Raw genomic sequence first — 20,287 nt, 5'->3', positions numbered from 1 at the left:
CCCCTGGAGCCCCGGGCCGGCGCTGGGCAATGTCAGACTGGATTTGAGTCAGAAACAGCCCAGTTGCCCCAGGTCTCCTAGGCTATGGACGAGAAGACGGGATTCAGCGAGCCTGGGTGCAGGATGCCATAGGCTCCTATGGAGATAGCACAGAAGCAGTGTGAGAGCCCGCGGGGGGCAACTCACTCAGGCAGGGAGAGCAGAGAGGCTTTCCAGAGCCAAAGGGCATTGCGATGGTGACAAGCCAGATTTGGAGGGGTTGGGGAGGGCATCCTGGGCAAGGGACCCAGCTGAAGCAAAGGCCGACAGTCCAGAAAGTGAGAAGTTCCTCTGAGGAACGCTCAGTGGATTGGTGCAGCCAGGCAACTAGAAGCCATTCCTTGATCCACTCTTAAAGGCCCTGGGGAAGACCACCTCCATCTGTTTTACAGATGGAGAAACTGAGGCCCGGATAAGGCCAAGGGTTTGTCCAAGTCACAGTTAAGTCGACCAGACACAGGAATCCAAATCTCTAAGCCTAGAATGGGCAAGGCGCCGGGGATCACGCCGGTAATCCCAGCACTTTGGGAGGCCGAAACGGGAGGATCGCTTGAGCCCAGGAGTTCAAGATCAGCCTGGCCAACATGTCAAGATTCCCCCCCGTTACCGGGCCACAACAAAATACATATATATATATTAGCCAGGCATGGTGGCGAGCCCCTGTAGTCCAAGTTACTCGAGAGGCTGAGGCAGGAGGATCTCTTGAGCCCGGAAAGTGGAGGCTGCGGTAAGCCATGATCGCCCCACAGCACTCCGGCGTGGACAACTCACCGAGACCCTGTCTCAGAAAATAAAGTAAGCCCGGACTGAGCGCGGAAGGGCGGGCCTGGCGGGTCTGGTCTCCCCATGCAGGCCACCAGAGGCCCCTGCAGCCTTCAGTCGTTTTAAGGGGTAATGGCGCTTCCCCTCACAAACATGGCGGACAGCGCGTGTGAACGAGATAAATAGCCCCTCAAAAATATGGCCGCCGAGGCTGGACGGCCGCGCCCCAGCAGCACCGCCTCCACGCCCCACGTGATCTCTCGCCGGGCACAGCTCTGACCGCGGAGGTCCAACCGGAAGAATGTCCGGATTGGACATTCGGAAGAGGACCCGCCTTCCCGTGGGGAATCTCTGCGCACGCGCAGAACGCTTTGACCAATGAAAACACAGAAAGCGTCTGCGCAACCGCGTTGCGCCACTTCTGCCGCCCCTGTTTCGAGGGATAAGAAACCCTGCGACAAGCCCTCCTCCTTTCCTAAGCGGCTGCCGAAGATGGCGGAGGTGCAGGTGCGGGTTCCGCGCAGGCCGGGGCGGCAAGGGGCCGGGTGGGATCCAGGCCGGAATGAGGTCGCACCCTCTCTGTCCTTTTGCATGTTTTGCGGAGCTTAACATCCACAATTAAGCAAAATGGAAGTCTTTGGGGATAAGGGGAATCTGTAGGAAACGCCGCGGCTCTCTAGGCCTAGGGTTGGCTACCATGCGGCATTTCCTTCTCGAGGCGAGGGTGATAGAGCTTCCAGCACAGGACAGGTATTTTACAACTAGATTTCGCTTACCTTGAGCTCGGGTAGTGGGTGGGGGCCCTGGGGTAGAGTCTTGGCCGAATTGGACCCTTGTGTGTCCTCAGCGATGAGGAACACGCGGAAGTGTGGCCGGGCGGTCTCGGGGCAATGAGAAACTGAGTTTTGGCCAAAATGGAAGGTATTTTTATCCCGCCCAGTGCGCGGGCTACTTTGATTTCACGTGGAGGTGTTAATCGGGGTCGCCTGCAGCTCCGGTTGTTTTAATTCTCAATTCTTTTCTGCGGGGAGTCGAGAGAGCTGTTGGCTGCCGGGCACTCGGGAATGAATTCGTTTTCCGTGGTTTTGGGGTTTGGCGATTGTCCTGAGACGTGTTATTGGAAGTCGAGAGCTGTGATGAATGGTTCCACAAGGATGGGACATCTTTTGGGCCTGACACCTGGGGGCCCTTTCCCTGGCTCCTGTTGTAGCTACTTAAGTATAAAGGAGCGGTTGGCCTTGGAAAGGTTTCCTTGTGAGTAGTCTGTGTTGTTGGGGCGGGGGACATTTCAGAGCCAGGCCGATCTAGGCAAGTTGTGTTCACCAAGCGTGTGTCTTTGTGCCCAGCACAGTTTGCAATGTTTTGCGTAGTTCAGTCAACCATATTCCTGAGGCAGATATTGGTATCCTTATTTTACAGAGGAGGAAATTAAAGCTTGGGAATTGATGATTTGGGGCCAAGGTCACTTCAGGAAGTCTGTCTGGATTTAAGAGTCTTTGTACCAACGCTTACGAAGCATGTGTAACAACCAGTCTGTGCTTCATGCTTTTGCATTAAAACAATGAGGATTTCTACTTTTAGTTTGTTTTCTGAGACGGAGTCTCGCTGTGACACCCAAGCTGGAGTGCAGTGGTGCGATCTTGGCTCATTGCAGCCTCTGCTTCCCAGGTTCAAGTGATTCTCCTGCCTCAGCTTCCCGAGTAGCTGGGACTGCAGGTGCCTGCCACGACGCTTGGCTAATTTTTGTGTTTTTAGTAGAGACAGGGTTTCACTATATTGGCCAGGATGGTCTCGAACTCCTGGCCTCAAGTGATCTGCCCGCCTAGGCCTCTCAAAGTGCTGGGATTACAGGCATGAGCCCCTGCGCCGGGCCAGGATTTCTACTCTCTAGGAAGCTGAAGTTCGGTGCCTGAGCAGTTTACCCGGGAAAGCAGAGTGCTCTGTAGCAGAGCTAGCGTGGGCTTTCGACTACTCTGCCTAATCTCATCCCACCTGAAATTCGGTTTTCTTCCAAATTAAATTTGTGGTAGAAACACCTTGTACATTAGAAGAGAATTAGATGGTGTTAACATCCTACAGTTGATTGGCCACGGTGGCTCACGCCTGTAATCCGAGCATTTTAGAAGGCTGAGGCACGTGGATCACTTGAGGCCAGGAGTACAAGAGCAGCCTAGGCAACATGGCAAAACCCTGACTGAACAAAAAAAAAAGGTACAAAAATTAGCTGCGTGTGATGGTGCACGCCTGTAGTGCCAGCTACTCATGAGGCTGAGGTGGGAGGATAACTTGATCCTGGGAGGTCGACAGCCTGTGCAACAGCGAGACCCTGTCTCAAAACCAAATCCTACAGTTTATTAGTTACAAGGTCTTGTAACTGGATAGTCAGTGGGCAGAGCCTTGCTGGTCTTCGTTCAAATCCAGTTGCTCTGCAAAATACAATCTGAGCATAAAATCATACTCATAGAAGAACTCAGATATGAGGGGAGTTCGGGCTTCTTAAACCGCTCACTCATTGATCCTGAGGCAGCCTTGCTTTCTCAGTCCCTGTTCCTCATCTGTAGAGTGGGGCTTGGTGCATAGTTCCCAGCTCTGATGGCTGGGTGCAAGGCACCCTGTTGGCACGGTAGGACAAAAGAAGGGAATGCTTGCTTGTGAGGACAATCAAAGGCTGTCCTTGTCTCTGAGCCCTTTTGCCCTTGTCTCCCACAGGTCCTGGTGCTTGATGGTCGAGGCCATCTCCTGGGCCGCCTGGCGGCCATCGTGGCTAAACAGGTACTGCTGGGTAAGTCGCTGCTCGCGGCCCCTCTGTCATGGGTCCCTGCTGGCGGTCGGTGATGAGCAACATTCACCATCTTTCGTTTGAGTCTGACGACCATGAGATCAATCCCATGCACCGCTCTGAGACCTGCCAGCCACTCTTCCCCAGGGTTGGGGACTCCAGGCTAAAGAAATAATTATGTATTAGGCTAGCTTTTCATTTAAACATGAACTTAGCTCTGGCGAGTACTGTCCTGTGTCTGGAGGGTGACTGCATAGGCGGTGGTAGAACCCTTAGGCGGCTCAGCCCTTCTAAGCCTTTCCCTCCCTCTAGGCCGGAAGGTGGTGGTCGTACGCTGCGAAGGCATCAACATTTCTGGCAATTTCTACAGAAACAAGTGTAAGTTCAGACCTGGGAGGAGCACTGGAGACGGTCTCCCTGTGGGGTATTGAGGCTCTGAAAGCAATTGCAGCCGTGTTGGGAGAGGCTATTTGGGGTTTCTGAGAAGGCCCTTGGAAGTGGGGTTTTGGCGGTGCTGGTAGACTGGGCAGGCCTCACACTCTTCCCCTCTCCCTAGTGAAGTATCTGGCTTTCCTCCGCAAGCGGATGAACACCAACCCTTCCCGAGGCCCCTACCACTTTCGGGCCCCCAGCCGCATCTTCTGGCGGACCGTGCGAGGTGAGCAGAGCGTGGGGACTGCAGGTGGTGACGGGCAGGCGGCCAGTGATGAGAACTTCTCCCACTCACATTCGAGTTTCCCGACCATGAGATGACTCCACATGCACTACCATCTGAGGCCACCCCATGGGCCCACCTCAGTGGGGAGGGTGGGCGTCCTTATGAGGCCCTCTGACTGGGCCTGCTATCTGTCACCCAAACAGGTATGCTGCCCCACAAGACCAAGCGAGGCCAGGCCGCTCTGGACCGCCTCAAGGTGTTTGACGGCATCCCACCGCCCTATGACAAGGTGAGCTGTGCCAACCCCCGCAGGCAGTGGCCTTACCTGTGGCGTCCGTGATGTTCCACGACTACCTACATTGTTTGATCCTCATGAAAGCAACACTGGCTGAGACGCCGGCCCAGCCAACCTCCTTCCCTGTCTGTTCTTCCCGGGCTCTAAACCCCTCTCTTTCTCTAACAGAAAAAGCGGATGGTGGTTCCTGCTGCCCTCAAGGTTGTGCGTCTGAAGCCTACAAGAAAGGTGAGTCCCAGCTTACCCTGCACCATCTAGTTTGGAGATTTCAGGCCTGCTGAGGGCCCCGGAGCCTGGCAGATGATGTCTTTATCTCACGATGGTCTGCGGATGTCCCTGTGGGAATGGCGACAATGCCAATGGCTTAGCTGATGCCAGGAGGGTTGGGTGGGTGCTTTTCTAATGGGTCTGCAGAGAACAGCTGCATTATGATATGCCCAGCTGTCAGTCACCTCCCAGCTCTCACTAGCTCTGGCTCCTCAGGGTGTGGGGGCTTAGATGTCCTTACAACTTCATTTGTTCACCCCCCTACCCCCCCCCCCCCCCCCGCCTAGTTTGCCTATCTGGGGCGCCTGGCTCACGAGGTTGGCTGGAAGTACCAGGCAGTGACAGCCACCCTGGAGGAGAAGAGGAAAGAGAAAGCCAAGATCCACTACCGGAAGAAGAAACAGCTCATGGTGAGGCCAGGGGCTGGTCCTGAGGGGGGCATCTCACTCCTGGACAGGCCTGGCAGGTGCTGCCTTGCCCACAGAGGACTCTTGACTGGCAAAGGGCCAGCCGCGGTTGGGGTGGGATGGAGTCCATGTAATGAGGGCAGTGCAACCCCTCCTGACCACCACCACCTGCACTTATTCTTGGCAGAGGCTACGGAAACAGGCCGAGAAGAACGTGGAGAAGAAAATTGACAAATACACAGAGGTCCTCAAGACCCACGGACTCCTGGTCTGAGCCCAATAAAGACTGTTAATTCCTCATGCGTGGCCTGCCCTTCCTCCATCGTCGCCCTGGAATGTACGGGACCCAGGGGCAGCAGCAGTCCAGGTGCCACAGGCAGCCTGGGACATAGGAAGCTGGGAGCAAGGAAAGGGTCTTAGTCACTGCCTCCCGAAGTTGCTTGAAAGCACTCGGAGAATTGTGCAGGTGTCATTTATCTATGACCAATAGGAAGAGCAACCAGTTACTGTTAGTGAAAGGGAGCCAGAAGACTGATTGGAGGGCCCTATCTTGTGAGTGGGACATCTGTGGGACTTTCCACCTGGTCATATACTCTGCAGCTGTTAGAATGTGCAAGCACTTGGGGACAGCATGAGCTTGCTGTTGTACATAGGGTATTTCTAGAAGCAGAAATAGACTGGGAAGATGCACAGCCAAGGGGTTACAGGCATCGCCCGTGCTCCTCACCTGTATTTTGTAATCAGAAATAAATTGCTTTTAAAGAAATCTGGCGTCTTGGCACTGTGTCTGCTGTGGAGGCAGGCCCCTGGCAAACGGGGGAGGGGGGCGGTGAGGAGCTTGAAGAGGGTAGAATGGGCTGTGCTAATACACAGAATATTTGTAACTTGCCCTAAAGTGAATGATCCTTTATAGACACCATTTACAAACCAAAGACATAAAATGTGGCCAGCAGTGCCTGGTGCTTCCTAATTAATGTAAAGCTGTCTCATTCTAATTCAGCTGCAAAGTATGGACCCATGCCCTGCTGCCAGGCTGCTGTACTCCTGGCAGTCTATAGAGACAAACATTTTGCAAATGATAAGCACTAGAATAACACAACGCTAGGCTTTATGCACTAAACCCATTAGATCTGCCAGTCTGAATCCCAGAAAGGGCACTGATACAGAGCCTTTAGTACTAGGTAGCAATTTCATAAAATGTCCCCGGTCAAACCTTGCTGGGGCGGGCGCTGTTCCCATTTTACTGATGTCTAGGAGTCATCTTCGGTAATAACGTCATACCCAGGGCTCCACACTAAACAGCCTAAACACGAAAAGTAAACATGCTGTGAAGTAAAGGAAGCTAGATTCATGCTGTCCTAGGGGTTGGATGCCAAGATTCAGGCGTAACTAGTACTTGTATACACAGCCTTACTCCAGAGAAAGATGAGTGGACAGTGATGTGCACTGTGTTGATGGCAGATTATAACTTGTCACACCATTCCATCAGGGGCTTATTAACCTTTCCAGAAAAGTCTGAAGAGACCACAGTGGCTTGTGTTTTCCCTGAGAATCAGTGAACATGGGTGGTGCCTAGCCCTGCCAGAGTCCCCACATGGATTCTCATTGACCAGAGAAGCCTACTCCAGAAATAACCAGAATTAGAGCATTATCTTAAATTTCACAAACTCCATGTGAAACAGTACAATTATCCTCCAAAAGCATGATCCATTAGCAAGTGGGAATGTGGGCTTTATAAAAATTTTTAAGACTGAGAAGACACCATCAGGAAAGACGAGCCACAGACTAGGAGAAAATATTTACAAGTCATCTCTTTTTGAAGGTCTTGTATCCTGCTATAAAGAACTCTTGGCCGGGTGCGGTGGCTCACGCCTGTAATCCCAGCATTTTAGGAGGCCAAGGCGGGCGGATCAACTGAGGTCAGGAATTAGAGACTAGACTGGCCAACATGGTGAAACCCCATCTCTACTAAAAATACAAAAATTAGCTGGACGTGGCGGTGGGTGGCTGTAATCCCAGCTAGTGGGGGGGCTGAGGCAGGAGAATCACTTGAACCCAGGAGGCAGAGGCTGCAGTGAGCCGAGATCGCGCCACTGCACTCCAGCCTGGGCGACAGAGTGAGACTCCGTCTCAAAAAACAAACAACTCTCACAGGATGTGGTGGCTCACACCTGTAACCCCAAACATTTGAAGTGAGAGGATTGGCTTGAGTCCAGGAGTTGGAGTCTAGACAGGGCAACATAGGGAGACTGAGTTAATAAGAAATTTTTTTGTTTTTTGAGACAGAGTCTGGCTCTGTTGCCCAGGCTGCAGTGCAGTGGCGTGCTCTCCGCTCTCTGCAAGCTCCGCCCCCCGGGTTCACGCCATTCTCCTGCCTCAGCCTCCCGAGTAGCTGGGACTACAGGCGCCCGCCACCACGCCCGGCTAATTTTTTGTATTTTTAGTAGAGACAGGGTTTCACCGTGTTAGCCACGATGGTCTCGCTCTCCTGACCTCGTGATCCACCCACCTCGGCCTCCCAAAGTGCTGGGATTACAGGCGTGAGCCACCACGCCCGGCCAATTTTTTTTTTTTTATTAAGATGTTCGATAGCTTCACTAATTGATACACAATACACAAGCCACTAACCCCACTTGTGGCTCCTGAGCACTTAAATATGAATAGAGTGAGGCTGGGTGCAGTCTCACACCTGTTCCCGGAACTTTGGGAGGCCGAGGCCAGAGAATCACTTGAGCCCAGGAGTTCGAGACCAGTCTGGGTAATATAGCGAGACCTTGTCCCTACTAAAAATAAAATAAATCAGCTGGGCATGGTGACACACGCCTCTAGTCCCAGCTACTTGCAAGGCTGAGGTGGGAGGACTACCTGAGGCTAGGGAGGTCGAGGCTGCAGTGAGCTATGACTGAGCCACTGTACTCTAGCCTGGCCGACAGACACCCTAGGGAGTCTCTAAAAATAAATAAAATACCGGCTGGGAGCGGTGGCTCACGCTTGTAATCCCAGCACTTTGGGAGGCTGAGGCGGGTGGATCACGAAGTCAGGAGATCGAGACCACGGTGAAACCCGTCTCTACTAAAAATACAAAAAATTCGGCCGGGCGCGGTGGCTCACGCTTGTAATCCCAGCATTTTGGGAGGCCGAGGCGGGCGGATCACGAGGTCAGTAGATCGAGACCACGGTGAAACTCGTCTCTACTAAAAATACAAAAAAAAATTAGCCGGGCGTGGTGGCGGGCACCTGTAGTCCCAGCTACTCGGAGAGGCTGAGGCAGGAGAATGGCGGGAACCCGGGAGGCGGAGCTTGCAGTGAGTCGAGATCGCGCCACTGCAGCCTGGGTGACAGAGCGAGACTCCGTCTCAAAGAAAAAAAAAAAAAAAAAAAATTAGCCGAGCGTGGTGGCGGGCGCCTGTAGTCCCAGCTACTCGGAGAGGCTGAGGCAGAAGAATGGCGTGAACCCGGGAGGCGGAGCTTGTAGTGGGTCGAGATCGCGCCACTGCAGCCTTGGTGACAGAGCGAGACTCCGTCTACAAAAAAAAAAAAAAAACACCGTAATTATTCAGCTATACACTTGTGCTGTTCAACACAGTAGCCTTTAGCCACATGTGGCTATTTAGATATAACACAATCAAAGTTAAACACTTATGTCCTCAGTCATAAAAGCCACATTTCGAGTGCCAGTGACTACCGTGTCCACCAGCGCAGATATAGAAAATTTCCATCACATAAAGTTCTACTAGACGATCCTGTTATCGACAGAAAAAAGAGCAGAAGGATCGCTCCACCCCAACCTGTGGCACCAATTAAATCACCGTCCGCGGATGAAATGAGGAGAGAGTAGCCTGCTTTTTTTTTTTTTTTTTTTTTTTTGAGACGGTCTCGCTCAGTCGCCCAGGCTAGAGTGCAGTGGCGCAATCATAGCTCACTGCGGCCACGACCTCCCCAGCTCAAGCGATCCACCTCCCTCGACCTCCCAAAGTGTTGGGATTACAGGCGCGGCGCACTGCACTCGGCGAGAGTAACTTTCTTTCTTTCTTTCTTTGAGACGGTTTTGCTGTTGTTGCCCAACCTGGAGTGCAATGGCGCGATCTCGGCTTACTGCAACCTCCGCCTCCCAGGTTCAAGCGATTCTCCTGCCTCAGCTTCCTGAGTAGCTGGGATTACAGGCATGCGCCACCATGCCCGGCTAATTTTGTATTTTTAGTAGAGACGGGGTTTCTCCATGTTGGTCAGGCTGGTCTCGAACTCCTGACCTCAGGTGATCCGCCCACCTCAGCCTTCCAAACTGCTGGGATTACAGGCGTGAGCCACCGAGCCCGTTTTTTGTTTGTTTGTTTTGTTTGATACAGAGTCTTGCTCTGTCGCCCAGGCTGTCTGTCGCCCAGGCTGGAGTTCCATGGCGCGATCTCAGCTCACTGCAACCTTCGCCTCCCAGGTTCAAGCGTATTCTCCTGCCTCAGCCTTCCGAGTAGCTGGGATTACAGGCGCCCGCCACAACGCCCGGCTAATTTTTGTATTTTTAGTAGAGACGGGGTTTCACCATGTTGGCCAGGCTGGAGTTAGTAGAGACGGGGTTTCACCATGTTGGCCAGGCTGGTGTTGAACTCCTGACCTCAGGTGATCCGCCCGCCTTAGCCTCCCAAAGTGTTGGGATTACAGGCGTGAGCCACCGCGCTCGGCCGAGAGTAACTTTCACTGCACTTCTAAAAGCTCGTGGGCAGCTCCTGCCCCTAACAAAGATGGCGACCCCGCCACACACGCTCCAAACACACCCCGGCCGCCCGCCCATAAAAAGATGGCCGCCGCCTCATCCGGTTTGAAGGCTGAACGAACAAAGCCACGCGGTCTCCAAATCCCACGGGAGCCTACACCGCGCCGAAAGAGGACAGACTCCGTACGACTCCCGCGGTAATACAGGCGGGCTGAAGGCTGGTCACGTCTTCCCTGCCTAAATAATCGCGCCCGGCGTTGTGGGGCCTAAGACTCTCGCGAGACAGCGTCTACCACTTCCCGCCCGTCAGTCCTTCACGGTTCCCGAATCACCTGCTGGTTTAAGTGCAGCCTGTCCATCAGAGTCGCGCTCGAGGCCCCGCCCAAGGCCGTGCATCGTTTCTCCTTACGTCACTTCCTCTCCAGCCCCTGCGTAATCGATAAGGAAACCCGGAGGCTGCTGCCGCTTTCCTTTTTTCAGGCGGCCGGGAAGATGGCGGACATTCAGGTGCGGGCTCGGGGTTGGATGCCGGGCTGTGGGGTCCGCCTTGGCCTTCAGGGGCGCGTCCGGGAGGGCAGAGCCCGGCGCCCAAGTTCGGGGGTTAATTCCGGGCGTCCGTGATTATTTTCTAGAGATTAACTGGGGTGGAGAGCGCTTGCTTTTGCTTGTTTCTAGATGAGTGCTTCCTAATTCCTGGGGGCTCCTGGCGTTAATGGAGGCTCAAGCGTTTTAGGACTTACCTTCTTAAAAACCAAGCTTAAGAAGGTTTTTTTGGAGTTCTCCGGTCTTCAGGGTTAATTCTGTGGAAACGGACTCCTAAGGGCGAATCCAGGGAGCCTGCCGTCTGGTATTTAATTCTGAATCCTTATGTACTACATAAGGAGTGAATCCTGGGTGGGCGACCTTGGGTCTTGGAGAATGATCCTCGCTGAAAGGTGTCCAGGGTGTGAGAGGGGTGATCCTGGTTTAGAGGATGAATTTTGCAAGCCCTGAGAGGCCTTCTGGAGTATATAAATTGAAATAACCCCGGGCTTAGATCTGAGTATGAATTGCAGGTAAAGTCAGGGTGGTCGTGTCTTAGAGGGTGATTCTGGGGCACCAGGCCTTGGACGCCGGCGCTTAGCAAGTAAATGTAGAGCATGGGGTCTGGGAGGTTCTGGGAAGGTCTCTAGGGCTGGTTGGCTGCCGGCTCCAAACTTAGCAGCTCATCAGTTTTCTGCTCATACCTGTAGACTGAGCGTGCCTACCAAAAGCAGCCGACCATCTTTCAAAACAAGAAGAGGGTCCTGCTGGGAGAAACTGGCAAGGAGAAGCTCCCGCGGTACTACAAGAACATCGGTCTGGGCTTCAAGACACCCAAGGAGGTGCGGGGAACCTCAGAAGAAAGAAGGGGACCCTGGCGTTCCTGCACGTGTGCCCACGACGAGTTGCCCTACCTACATCTGAGTGGCTTCTTCCGGGGCTGATGGGAATTGTAGTTGCTTCCCTGAGGCCACGCCCCTGGCTCTTTTAAGGAACCGGCCGCCCAATGCTCACTCCTTTCTCTTTCCTATTCTTTCAGGCTATTGAGGGCACCTACATTGACAAAAAATGCCCCTTCACTGGTAATGTGTCCATTCGAGGGCGGATCCTCTCTGGTAAGTGCAGGAGTTACTGGTGTCTGGGGCCTGAAATACTGAAAGAAGAGGCTTGGGGCGCAGACTCCTGGGTCCTGGGTGAGAGGGGTGGTTGGGAATGCAAACTTGTAGGTCCAGGGGCATTGGCAGATGATGTCTGTTTTCACGATGGTCTTCAGATGCCCACGTGGGCACTGCTGAGAAAGCCACTTGGTAAAACTGATGCCGGAAACGGGGCTTTTTGGGATCCCTGCTCAGCTGCTTCTGTGTCCCAGCATGCCCTAGGTTACCTATGGTCCTCTTTCCCATGGGACCTGACCTATGATCTGCCCCTGCTCCTAGGCGTGGTGACCAAGATGAAGATGCAGAGGACCATTGTCATCCGCCGAGACTATCTGCACTACATCCGCAAGTACAACCGCTTCGAGAAGCGCCACAAGAACATGTCTGTACACTTGTCCCCCTGCTTCAGGTGAGCGCAGTGGCCCATCAGATTGCTCAGGCCATGCTCTCTCAGCCTTCAGGTTCCAGATCGGGCCAATTTAAGGCCAACTGAGGGAGGGAATGACTGAGGTGGCATCTCTGGGAAGCCTCAGAATCTCAGGATTTGTATATTATATGTTCTTCAGAATCAAAGTGTTCTACAGGTTGAATATCTCTACCTGAAATGCTTGGAACCAGATTTTGGAATGTTCTCGTATGCATAGTGAGATGTTCGGGGATGTGACGTAGGTCTAAACAGGAAGCTCATTTGTTTCATATACACCTTATTCACATAGCCTGAAAGTAATCTTATGCAGTACGTTTTATAATTCTGTGTGTGAAACAAAGTTTGCGTACGTTGAACCATCGGAAAGCAAAGATGTCATGCTGGTATTCAGAAAGTTTCAGATTTTAGCCAGGCACCGTGGCTCCAGTCAGTAATCCCAGCACTGTAGGAGGCTGAGGCAGGAGGATCCCTTGAGCCCAGGAGTTTGAGACCAGCCTGGGCAACATGGCAAAACCCTCTCTCTACAAAAAATACAACAGTTTGCCAGGTGTGGTAGCATGTGCCTGTAGTCTCAGGTCCTCAGGCGGCTGGGGTGGGAGGATTGCTTGAGCCCAGAAAGTGGAGGCTGCAGTGAGCCGAGATGGCCTGGGCGACAGAGTAAGACCCTGTCTCTCCCACACACACAAAAATTCAGATTTTGCAGCGTTTCAGAATTTTTGGATTAGAGTGCTGAACCTGTAATGGGCAGGTGCGTTGGAACCAAAATGTTAGGATGTTACACCAGATGGGAACCTCAGAAATGTCGGAATTAAATGTTTGTTCGTTCCCTCAGCATGTTTTATTTAGAGTTTATCACGTGCCAGGTTTGGTGTGAGATGCTTGGGGTTCAGTGGTGAGCCAGGAACAAAGTCCTGCTCCCTCAGAGGGCACCTTCAAGCAGGGTGGGTGCCAGATGACAGCCAAGTATAACCAGAATGGGGATGTTGGCAGCTGATATTGGTGGCCCTCTGGGCGGGGAGGATCTTGGGAGCAAGGTGAGGAGTCCTGTGGGTGGGGAGGAGGGTGGCCCAAACTGATGCTGAGCGATAAGGGACCTGTGGTTGTCGGTGCTACAGGATCCCCCTGCTCCTCTGCTGGGGTGGGGTGGTGAGGAGGATGCTGACAACTTGGGGGCCTCCAGTTTGGTTGTGAAATGGAGCTCGTCCACCCCAGCAGTCCTCAGAGGGGTGGTGGCCTGCTCTGTGTACAGCGTCGAGCTTAGTGCTTGGCACAGAATTTGTACGAAAGGAGGGGGCAGGTTGAATTGGCGAGTAGAGCTTGGTTGGGGTTTGGTGGAGCCGAAGCAGAGAGCCTTCAGCCTGGTGAAGGGGAGGGAGTGCCTCCTGGGGTCTGCTGGGGTGGCCCCTCCTGAGGACATGGCCCTACCTGCCTCCACAGGGACGTCCAGATCGGTGACATCGTCACAGTGGGTGAGTGCCGGCCTCTGAGCAAGACAGTGCGCTTCAACGTGCTCAAAGTCACCAAGGCTGCCGGCACCAAGAAGCAGTTCCAGAAGTTCTGAGGCTGGACGTCAGCCCGCTCCCAACAGTGAAATAAAGTTATTTTCTCATTCCCAGGCCAGACTTGGGGTCTTCTGTGCCTTTACCAGAGCATTGGTGGGGGTGGGGGTGGGGGTGGGGGTGTGCCTCGGGGAACTGGGCAAAGCTGCTGTCAGAGAGGCCTCCTGCCCATGTTTGTGGGTGAGGACAGTGGAGCCTGAGCTGAGATGCCTACCTTCCCCTGGGTCTCCTTTTTTAGTTCTTGTCACCTTTTCGGTGTCTGAATAAGGCTGATTACCTGGTGTTGCGCTGTCCCCCCCGCCGCCTCCAGTCTCTGGGGAGGAAGTGAGTGAGGGCGGAGGCCCCTGGGTCCTCCAAGCCCTGGTCTGTCTCTTTCCTGACCACCTTGGGTGGGGAGGGGAAGAAGCTGCAGCCCCCCCCTGCTGTGGGCATGGGCTCACCCAGGTAGAGTGGGATGTCCTGAGGCCCTGTTGTCTGGCTGTGAAGTGTAAAGGTCTTGGCTTCAGCCTGGGTCTCCTATCCCTGCTTATAGCCAAGGACAGGGGCCCCATGCACCCACCGCCCACACCTAGTTGGGCACCAGGCCTATCTGCAGATGAGGAAACTCATCTGGGAGAGGCCAGGCCCTCCACTTGAAGTCCCAGTGAGTAGCTGAGTTCCAGGTCTCAGATTCTAGAAACTTCCTCTGCGCCGGCTGCCTCAAAATCGCAGTAAGGAAATTGGTGGTGTGGGCAAGTGGCATCATGAGGCTCCCCTGGAGCCCGTTCAGTGGTACCGGGGCCCAGGCTGCTGGGAAGGAAGTGGGCAGGAAGTGCCCGGAGATGGCCCAACACACAGAGGCCGCGGAGATGGGGGCCTTGAGAGGAACAGGACAGGACAGACACAGTGGCCCAAGGTTGTGGCACAAGGGGAGGAGGGGTTTTGCAGAGCTGGGGAGAGCACAGAGACCACCGTGAGAGGCAGGTACAATAGAAACAGGTGCACTTTGTGCATCACACAGAGGTGGGGACGACAGGCATGGGGTGGGGGCAGCCAGGCAGGAGTGCACCAGAGGATGTGTGGGACCCAAAGCCGCAGCAGAGATGGGAGTACAGGGAGGGGAGGTCCCAATGCCTGCTCACCTCACCCCTTGGGGCCTGCCGGTGCCGGGGTCCCCAGGTCCCTGTCCCCCAGGCCTGTACCAGGGTCTGAGCCCAGCACTGGTACAAGGGTTGGGAGACAGGGCCATGGGGAGAGGAGCCGCCACTGCCGCTGCTGTCTCGGGGATGCCGCCTGCCCGTGGGCCCAGTCCCTGCTTTATACCCAGGTCCAGGGAGGGCGGGGGTTCCTGCCAGAGGAAGTGGGGCCGCATCAAAGAGGGCAGGAAGGGGCAGGGACAGGTTGGGGGGACGCCGCCCTGAGTCGCAGAAACTGCACACCCACTCCACCCTATGCTGGGGGCAGTAGAGAACCAGCAAGGGGCAAAGAGGGAGTGGACTCCAGAGGGAGGGGACGGAGACCCAGAGAGGGATGGGAGGTTGCAGCCCCCTCCCCTCGGCTGCAGGTGTTTCCGTTCGGGTGGGGCTGCTGTGTTTACAACAACAGCCCGGCTCCCCGGTTTCCTCCCCGATTGTTGGGGCGTCTCCTTGGCACCCCAACACATCACGTCAGGTGGTGTGCTGAGGTCAGAGTGTGTGCTGGGGAAGGACCTCTGCTGGGCCTGCTGGATCACAAAGACCAAGTTTAAAAGACCCTCTCTGACCCCTTGACAGGCCTTGCACCTGAAGAGTGGGGATAAGGACCATAGATTCTTTTTATTTTTATTTTATTTTATTTTATTTATTTATTTATTTTTTTTTTTTGAGGCAGAGTCTTGCTCTGTCGCACAGGCTGGAGTGCAATGGTGCAATCTTGGCTCACCGCAACCTCCGCCTTCTGAGTTAAAGTGAATCTCCTGCCTCTGTCTCCTGAGTAGCTGGGATTACAGGCGTGCGCCACCACACCCAGCTAATTTTTTAATTTTTAGTAGAGACGGGGTTTCACCATGTTGGCCAGGCTGGTCTCGAACTCCTGACCTCATGATCCACCCATGTTGGCCTCCCAAAATGCTGGGATTACAGGCGTGAGCCACTGCACCCTGCCCATAGGTTATCTGATAACCCAAGGAGATAGAGTTCCTAGGTCAGCAGGTTCCCTTGTCTCCCCTCCCACCTGCTCTCCCTCTCGCTCAGCCCCACACCCCCAGCGCTCACCAGACCTGCTGTTCCTCTGAGCCTCCTCACCATCTGTTCCCTCTATCTGGAATACTCTAACCTCGAGTTTCCACCTGGCTCCCTCCCTCACTCTCTTTGTCTTTAATTAAGTGAATGAATTAATTTTTTTATTTGTTGTTTATGAAGAGAAACTATTTCTTAGCCCATATATTCATGTGTCATAGTTCAGGAACAAGTCAGTGACAAACTTCTAGGTAATTCAACCTGAAGAAATTCTTTATATTCCAAGATGATTGCACTCTGAAAGATACCAGCCTTCCAGCCAGGTGCAGTGGCTCACGCCTGTAATCCTAGCACTTTGGGAGGCCAAGGTGGGTGGATCACGAGGTCAGGAGTTCAAGACCAGCCTGATCAAGATGGTGAAACCCCGTCTCTACTAAAAATACAAAAATTAGCCGGGCACGGTGGCAGACACCTGTAATCCCTGCTACTCCGTAGGTTGAGGCAGGAGAATCGCTTGAACCTGGGCAGTAGAGGTTGCAGTGAGCTGAGATCGCGCCACTGCACTCCAGTCTGGGTGACAGGGTGAGACTCCATCTCAAAAAAAAAAAAAAAAAAAAAGATACCAGCCTTCCTCACCACAAAACCTTTCATGGAATCATAATTTCTGTAGAAATCTGCATATGCCTTCTTTCTTGGTTCAGCCATAGCAAACATATAGAAAGCTGCAGCCCCCAGGGATACCATGAATGCTTCAACAATATGAAATCACAGATGCTTGGCCAGAAGGTCATGCATGTGAGGTTTTGGCAAAACTTCGGAAGCCATGGTAGTTACTGTCCTTGATAACATATGTCAGCCTCAATACCAACGTCCTTCCTGACTGATGGAAAAATGGATGGTGAAGGAATGAATGATGTGAAGTTGCCACATTCTGGCTGGGCGGACCTTGACCCCTAGCCTTCAGGGGCTCAATAACCCGAAGCAGTAAAGCTGAGCCGGAGGCCCCAGATGTAGCAGAGACCCACCGAGGCTCTGTTCCAACTTCTGGCCCTGCAGCTCCCTAGCCGTGTGTGACCTTGGAAAACAGACCCACTCCTCCACCACAGAGCCTCAGTTTCCTAATCTGTAAAATGGCTTCTTGCCTCCCTGCCCTAATGGGAGGATCAATATGCTCATGTGAGCCAGGTCCTGTGGCTCACGGCTGTAATCCCAGCACTTTGGGAGGCCGAGGCAGGCGGATCACTTGAGGTCAGGAGTTCAAGACCATCCTGGTCAATGTGGCGAAACCATGTCTCTACTAAAAATACAAAAATTAGCCAGTGTGATAGCACGCACCTGTAGTCCCAGCTACTCAGGAGGCTGAGGCAGGAGAATCGCTTGAACCTGGGAGGCAGAGGTTGCAGTGAGCCAAGATAGCACTCCACCTAAGCAACAGAGGGCGACTCAGTCTCAAAAAAAAACAATGCTCGTGTGTGATAATGGCATAGAACCAGTCCTGATTAAGTGTACACTGGAAAGTAACAATGCCGCGGGCCCTCAGCCTGGTGTTGGAGAAAGGCCCATAGTGTCATGTTACAGCATCTTGTGGGGCCCCTTGGGCAGGCTTAAGGACCAGGGCCTCTGGCAGGCAGCCCTTGCTGTAATGGACCCATGGTTTTTATTTTAATGTTTATTGTATGGTTGCGGGATCCTGGCTCCATTACAGCAAGCCCTGGTAGTTTGTCATGGGATGTTGAGTCTGTTTTAGCATGCTTCTGGAATATTCTGTCGAATGCCTATTATAGGGGGCCCCAATGGCATTGCCTTTTCACAAGAAAGTTAGCTTTTATAGTAGGGTTCTGGGTTTATAATGATAGCGGTCAGGCCAGGTGCGGTGGCTCACACCTGTAATCCCACTACTTAGGGAAGCCAGGGCAGGAGGATTGCTTGAGCCAGGAGTTAGAGACCAGCCTGAGCAACAAAGGGAGACTCCCATCTCTATTTAATATATACATATATATATATGTGTGTATATATATATATATATATATATATATATATATATGTGTGTGTGTGTGTATATGTGTATATACATGTATGTATATATATGTATGTGTATATATATATGTGTGTGTATATATATATATGTATATATATATGGCCAGGTGTGGTAGCTCACGCCTGTAATCCCAGCACTTTGGGAGGCCAAGGCAGGCGGATCAAGAGTCAGGAGTTCGAAGCCAGCCTGGTCAATATGGTGAAACCCCATCTCTACTAAAAATACAAACATTAGCCGGACATGTCGCAGTGTCTGTAGTCCCAGCTTCTCGGGAGGCTGAGGCAGGAGAATCACTTGAACCCAGGAGGCGGAGGCTGCAGTGAGCCGAGATCACACCACTGCACACTAGCCTGGGCAACAGAGTGAGACCCCATCTCAAAAAAAAAAAACTGTGTTGGGTCTGTAGTCCCAGCCACTCAGGAGGCTGAGGCAGGAGGATCACTTGGGCCCAGAGGTCTGAGTCTATAGCAGGCTAGGATGACACCACTGCACTCCAGCCTGGGTGACAGAGTCAGACCCTGTCTCAAAGAAAAAAGAAAGACAGGCATCAAACCTACCGTGTGAAAACAGGGCAGGTCTTGGTTATCTTGTATTGCAGCCCTGCAGCAGGTCATGGGTCTGTGATATTAGAGCCAGATGGCCATCATTGCTGCAGCCTCCTGTGGGCTATTATAATACTAAGTAAAACCTTGGGCTCCTGTGACAGGCCCTGCTGATATTACATGGTTGCAATACTCAGGTTAAATTATAGCCGGCCCATGGCTATATTTATAATTATGTAATATAAAATATATTACCGGCCGGACGCAGTGGCTCACGCCTGTAATCCCAGCACTTTGGGAGGCCGAGGCGGGTGGATCACGAGGTCAGGAGATCGAGACCATCCTGGCCAACATGGTGAAACCCCGTCTTTACTAAAAATACAAAATTTAGCTGGGTGTGGTGGCGGGCACCTGTAGTCCCAGCTACTCGGGAGGCTGAGGCAGGAGAATCTCTTGAACCCGGGAGGCGAAGCTTGCAGTGAGACGAGATTGCACCACTGTGCTCCAGCCTGGTGACAGAGCGAGACTCTGTCTAAAAAAAAAAAAAAAATGTTATTTATGTAGCAGGCACCTGAGCTCATTGAACTAGTCCCAAGGTGTGTGAGTGGAATCTGGAAATTGAATTGGAGTGTGTTCCAGGAGTAGTTAAGCAGGCCCACTGCCGAGTGTCAGCATTGCCCTGAGCCCAGCAGGAATTCCTGGGTCTGACATTGTAGTAGGTCCTGGTTCTATTAGATATTATAGCAAGACAGGCCAGGCGCAGTGGCTCAGCCTGCAATCCCAGCACTTTGAGAGGCCAAGATGGGAAGCTCTCTTGAGCCCAGCAGTTTGAGACCAGCCTAGGCAACATAGGAAGACCCCATCTCTACAAAAAAAAACTTAAAAATTAGCCAGGTGTGGTGGTACGTACCTGTAGTACCAGCTACTCGGGAGGCTGAGGTGGGAGGATCGCTTCAGCCCGGGAGATCGAGGCTGCAGTGAACTATTATCATGCCACTGCATTCCAGCCTGGGTGACAGAATGAGACCCCATCTCAAGAAAAAAAGTAAAAATAAAAGACCTATGGATGTTTCAGAGGTCAGTATAGATTTAGCTAGAACATTCTAGCAGAACAGCAAAGATGTTCTAGATGAGTTTTAGGAGCACATCAAGCCTTCCCAGGGACATTCGTTCTACAAATATTTATTATGCTGTTCCCCGGGGATGGGTGCAAGAGTGAGCAAGACAGCTCCAGCCAGGGCCTGGCGTCAGAGCCTGCAATCCAGTGGGATCCCTGGGGGCCCAGCCTGGCTGTGGAGTGGGGGCATTAACAGGAACCGGGGGCTACTACGGATGCCCTGTGTGCCCATGTGCAGCCTTTGGCCTGCTGAAGCCTCTAATGAAATAGTAGGTTGGGCCGGGTGCGGTGGCTCACACCTGTAATTCCAGCACTTTGGGAGGCTGAGGCGGGCAGATCACAAGGTCAGGAGATCGAGACCATCCTGGCTAACATGGTGAAACCTCGTCTCTACTAAAAATACAAAAAATTAGCCGGGCGTGGTGGTGGGCACCTGTAGTCCCAGCTACTCGGGAGGCTGAAGCAGGAGAATGGCGTGAACCCGGGAGCCGGAGCTTGCAGTGAGCCGAGATTGTACCACTGCACTCCAGCCTGGGTGACAGAGCGAGACTCCATCTTGAAAAAAAAAAAAGAAATAGGTTGGTGCAAAAGCAATTGTGGTTTTTTTTTGTTTGTTTGTTTTTGAGTCTCACTCTGTTGCCCAGGCTGGAGTGCAGTGGCACAACGTCATCTCACTGCAACCTCTGCCTCCCAGGTTCAAGCAATTCTCCCGCCTCAGCCTCCCAAGTAGCTGGGATTACAGGCACCCACTACCATGTCTGGCTAATTTTTGTATTTGTAATAGAGATGGGGTTTTGCCATGTTGGCCAGGCTGG

The 20,287-nt window shown here is 52.9% G+C and overlaps 2 protein-coding genes, 5 non-coding genes and 1 pseudogene across 9 annotated transcripts; all 8 read left to right on the top strand.

Moving 5' to 3' along the window:
• The first annotated feature begins 1,169 nt into the window (after positions 1-1,169).
• Positions 1,170-5,507, top strand: RPL13A (ribosomal protein L13a). Of its 3 annotated transcripts, none has more exons than XM_055237337.2 (8): positions 1,170-1,308; positions 3,511-3,583; positions 3,893-3,958; positions 4,137-4,238; positions 4,442-4,527; positions 4,702-4,761; positions 5,088-5,210; positions 5,395-5,507. In XM_055237337.2, the coding sequence occupies exons 1-8, from the start codon at positions 1,180-1,182 to the stop codon at positions 5,479-5,481; spliced, it is 726 nt and encodes a 241-aa protein (XP_055093312.2). In that variant the 5' UTR covers positions 1,170-1,179; the 3' UTR covers positions 5,482-5,507. The 3 variants fall into 3 exon arrangements, with proteins under 3 accessions (XP_055093312.2, XP_063471813.1, XP_055093314.1); XM_063615743.1 differs by having other exon boundaries at positions 1,277-1,368; XM_055237339.2 differs by lacking the exon at positions 1,170-1,308 and having other exon boundaries at positions 3,551-3,573.
• LOC129461325 (small nucleolar RNA Z195/SNORD33/SNORD32 family) lies at positions 3,626-3,709 on the top strand. Its single transcript, XR_008650478.1, has one exon. It is a non-coding gene; the product is annotated as a small nucleolar RNA Z195/SNORD33/SNORD32 family (small nucleolar RNA).
• LOC129461323 (small nucleolar RNA Z195/SNORD33/SNORD32 family) lies at positions 4,277-4,361 on the top strand. The gene has a single exon (XR_008650477.1). It is a non-coding gene; the product is annotated as a small nucleolar RNA Z195/SNORD33/SNORD32 family (small nucleolar RNA).
• LOC129461326 (small nucleolar RNA SNORD34) lies at positions 4,567-4,637 on the top strand. Its single transcript, XR_008650479.1, has one exon. It is a non-coding gene; the product is annotated as a small nucleolar RNA SNORD34 (small nucleolar RNA).
• On the top strand, positions 4,829-4,914 carry LOC129461332 (small nucleolar RNA SNORD35). The gene has a single exon (XR_008650484.1). It is a non-coding gene; the product is annotated as a small nucleolar RNA SNORD35 (small nucleolar RNA).
• A 4,489-nt stretch (positions 5,508-9,996) lies between the features above and the next one.
• RPS11 (ribosomal protein S11) lies at positions 9,997-13,636 on the top strand. The gene is made up of 5 exons (XM_055237347.2): positions 9,997-10,422; positions 11,148-11,279; positions 11,477-11,552; positions 11,874-12,003; positions 13,459-13,636. Exons 1-5 carry the CDS (start codon positions 10,408-10,410, stop codon positions 13,580-13,582), a joined length of 477 nt encoding a protein of 158 aa, XP_055093322.1. The 5' UTR covers positions 9,997-10,407; the 3' UTR covers positions 13,583-13,636.
• On the top strand, positions 11,677-11,763 carry LOC129461331 (small nucleolar RNA SNORD35). The gene has a single exon (XR_008650483.1). It is a non-coding gene; the product is annotated as a small nucleolar RNA SNORD35 (small nucleolar RNA).
• Positions 13,637-14,323: 687 nt separating the features above from the next.
• Positions 14,324-15,306, top strand: LOC129460161 (uncharacterized; annotated as a pseudogene).
• Positions 15,307-20,287: the final 4,981 nt, after the last annotated feature.

Source organism: Symphalangus syndactylus, chromosome 13 (genome assembly GCF_028878055.3).
Source record: "Symphalangus syndactylus isolate Jambi chromosome 13, NHGRI_mSymSyn1-v2.1_pri, whole genome shotgun sequence".
Classification (NCBI taxonomy): Eukaryota; Metazoa; Chordata; class Mammalia; order Primates; family Hylobatidae; genus Symphalangus; species Symphalangus syndactylus.
This window is presented reverse-complemented; position numbering and strand designations above follow the sequence as displayed.

What these genes read in the sequence shown, in the direction of transcription:
- RPL13A (XM_055237337.2), top strand. Translation starts at nt 1,180, where the DNA reads ATGAAAACACAGAAAGCGTCTGCGCAACCGCGTTGCGCCACTTCTGCC. An exon ending in CGAAGATGGCGGAGGTGCAG is followed by an intron (nt 1,309 to 3,510) that starts GTGCGGGTTCCG and finishes TGTCTCCCACAG; the next exon opens with GTCCTGGTGCTTGATGGTCG. An exon ending in TCCCACCGCCCTATGACAAG is followed by an intron (nt 4,528 to 4,701) that starts GTGAGCTGTGCC and finishes TTTCTCTAACAG; the next exon opens with AAAAAGCGGATGGTGGTTCC.
- RPS11 (XM_055237347.2), top strand. An exon ending in GCTTCAAGACACCCAAGGAG is followed by an intron (nt 11,280 to 11,476) that starts GTGCGGGGAACC and finishes CTATTCTTTCAG; the next exon opens with GCTATTGAGGGCACCTACAT. An exon ending in CACTTGTCCCCCTGCTTCAG is followed by an intron (nt 12,004 to 13,458) that starts GTGAGCGCAGTG and finishes CTGCCTCCACAG; the next exon opens with GGACGTCCAGATCGGTGACA.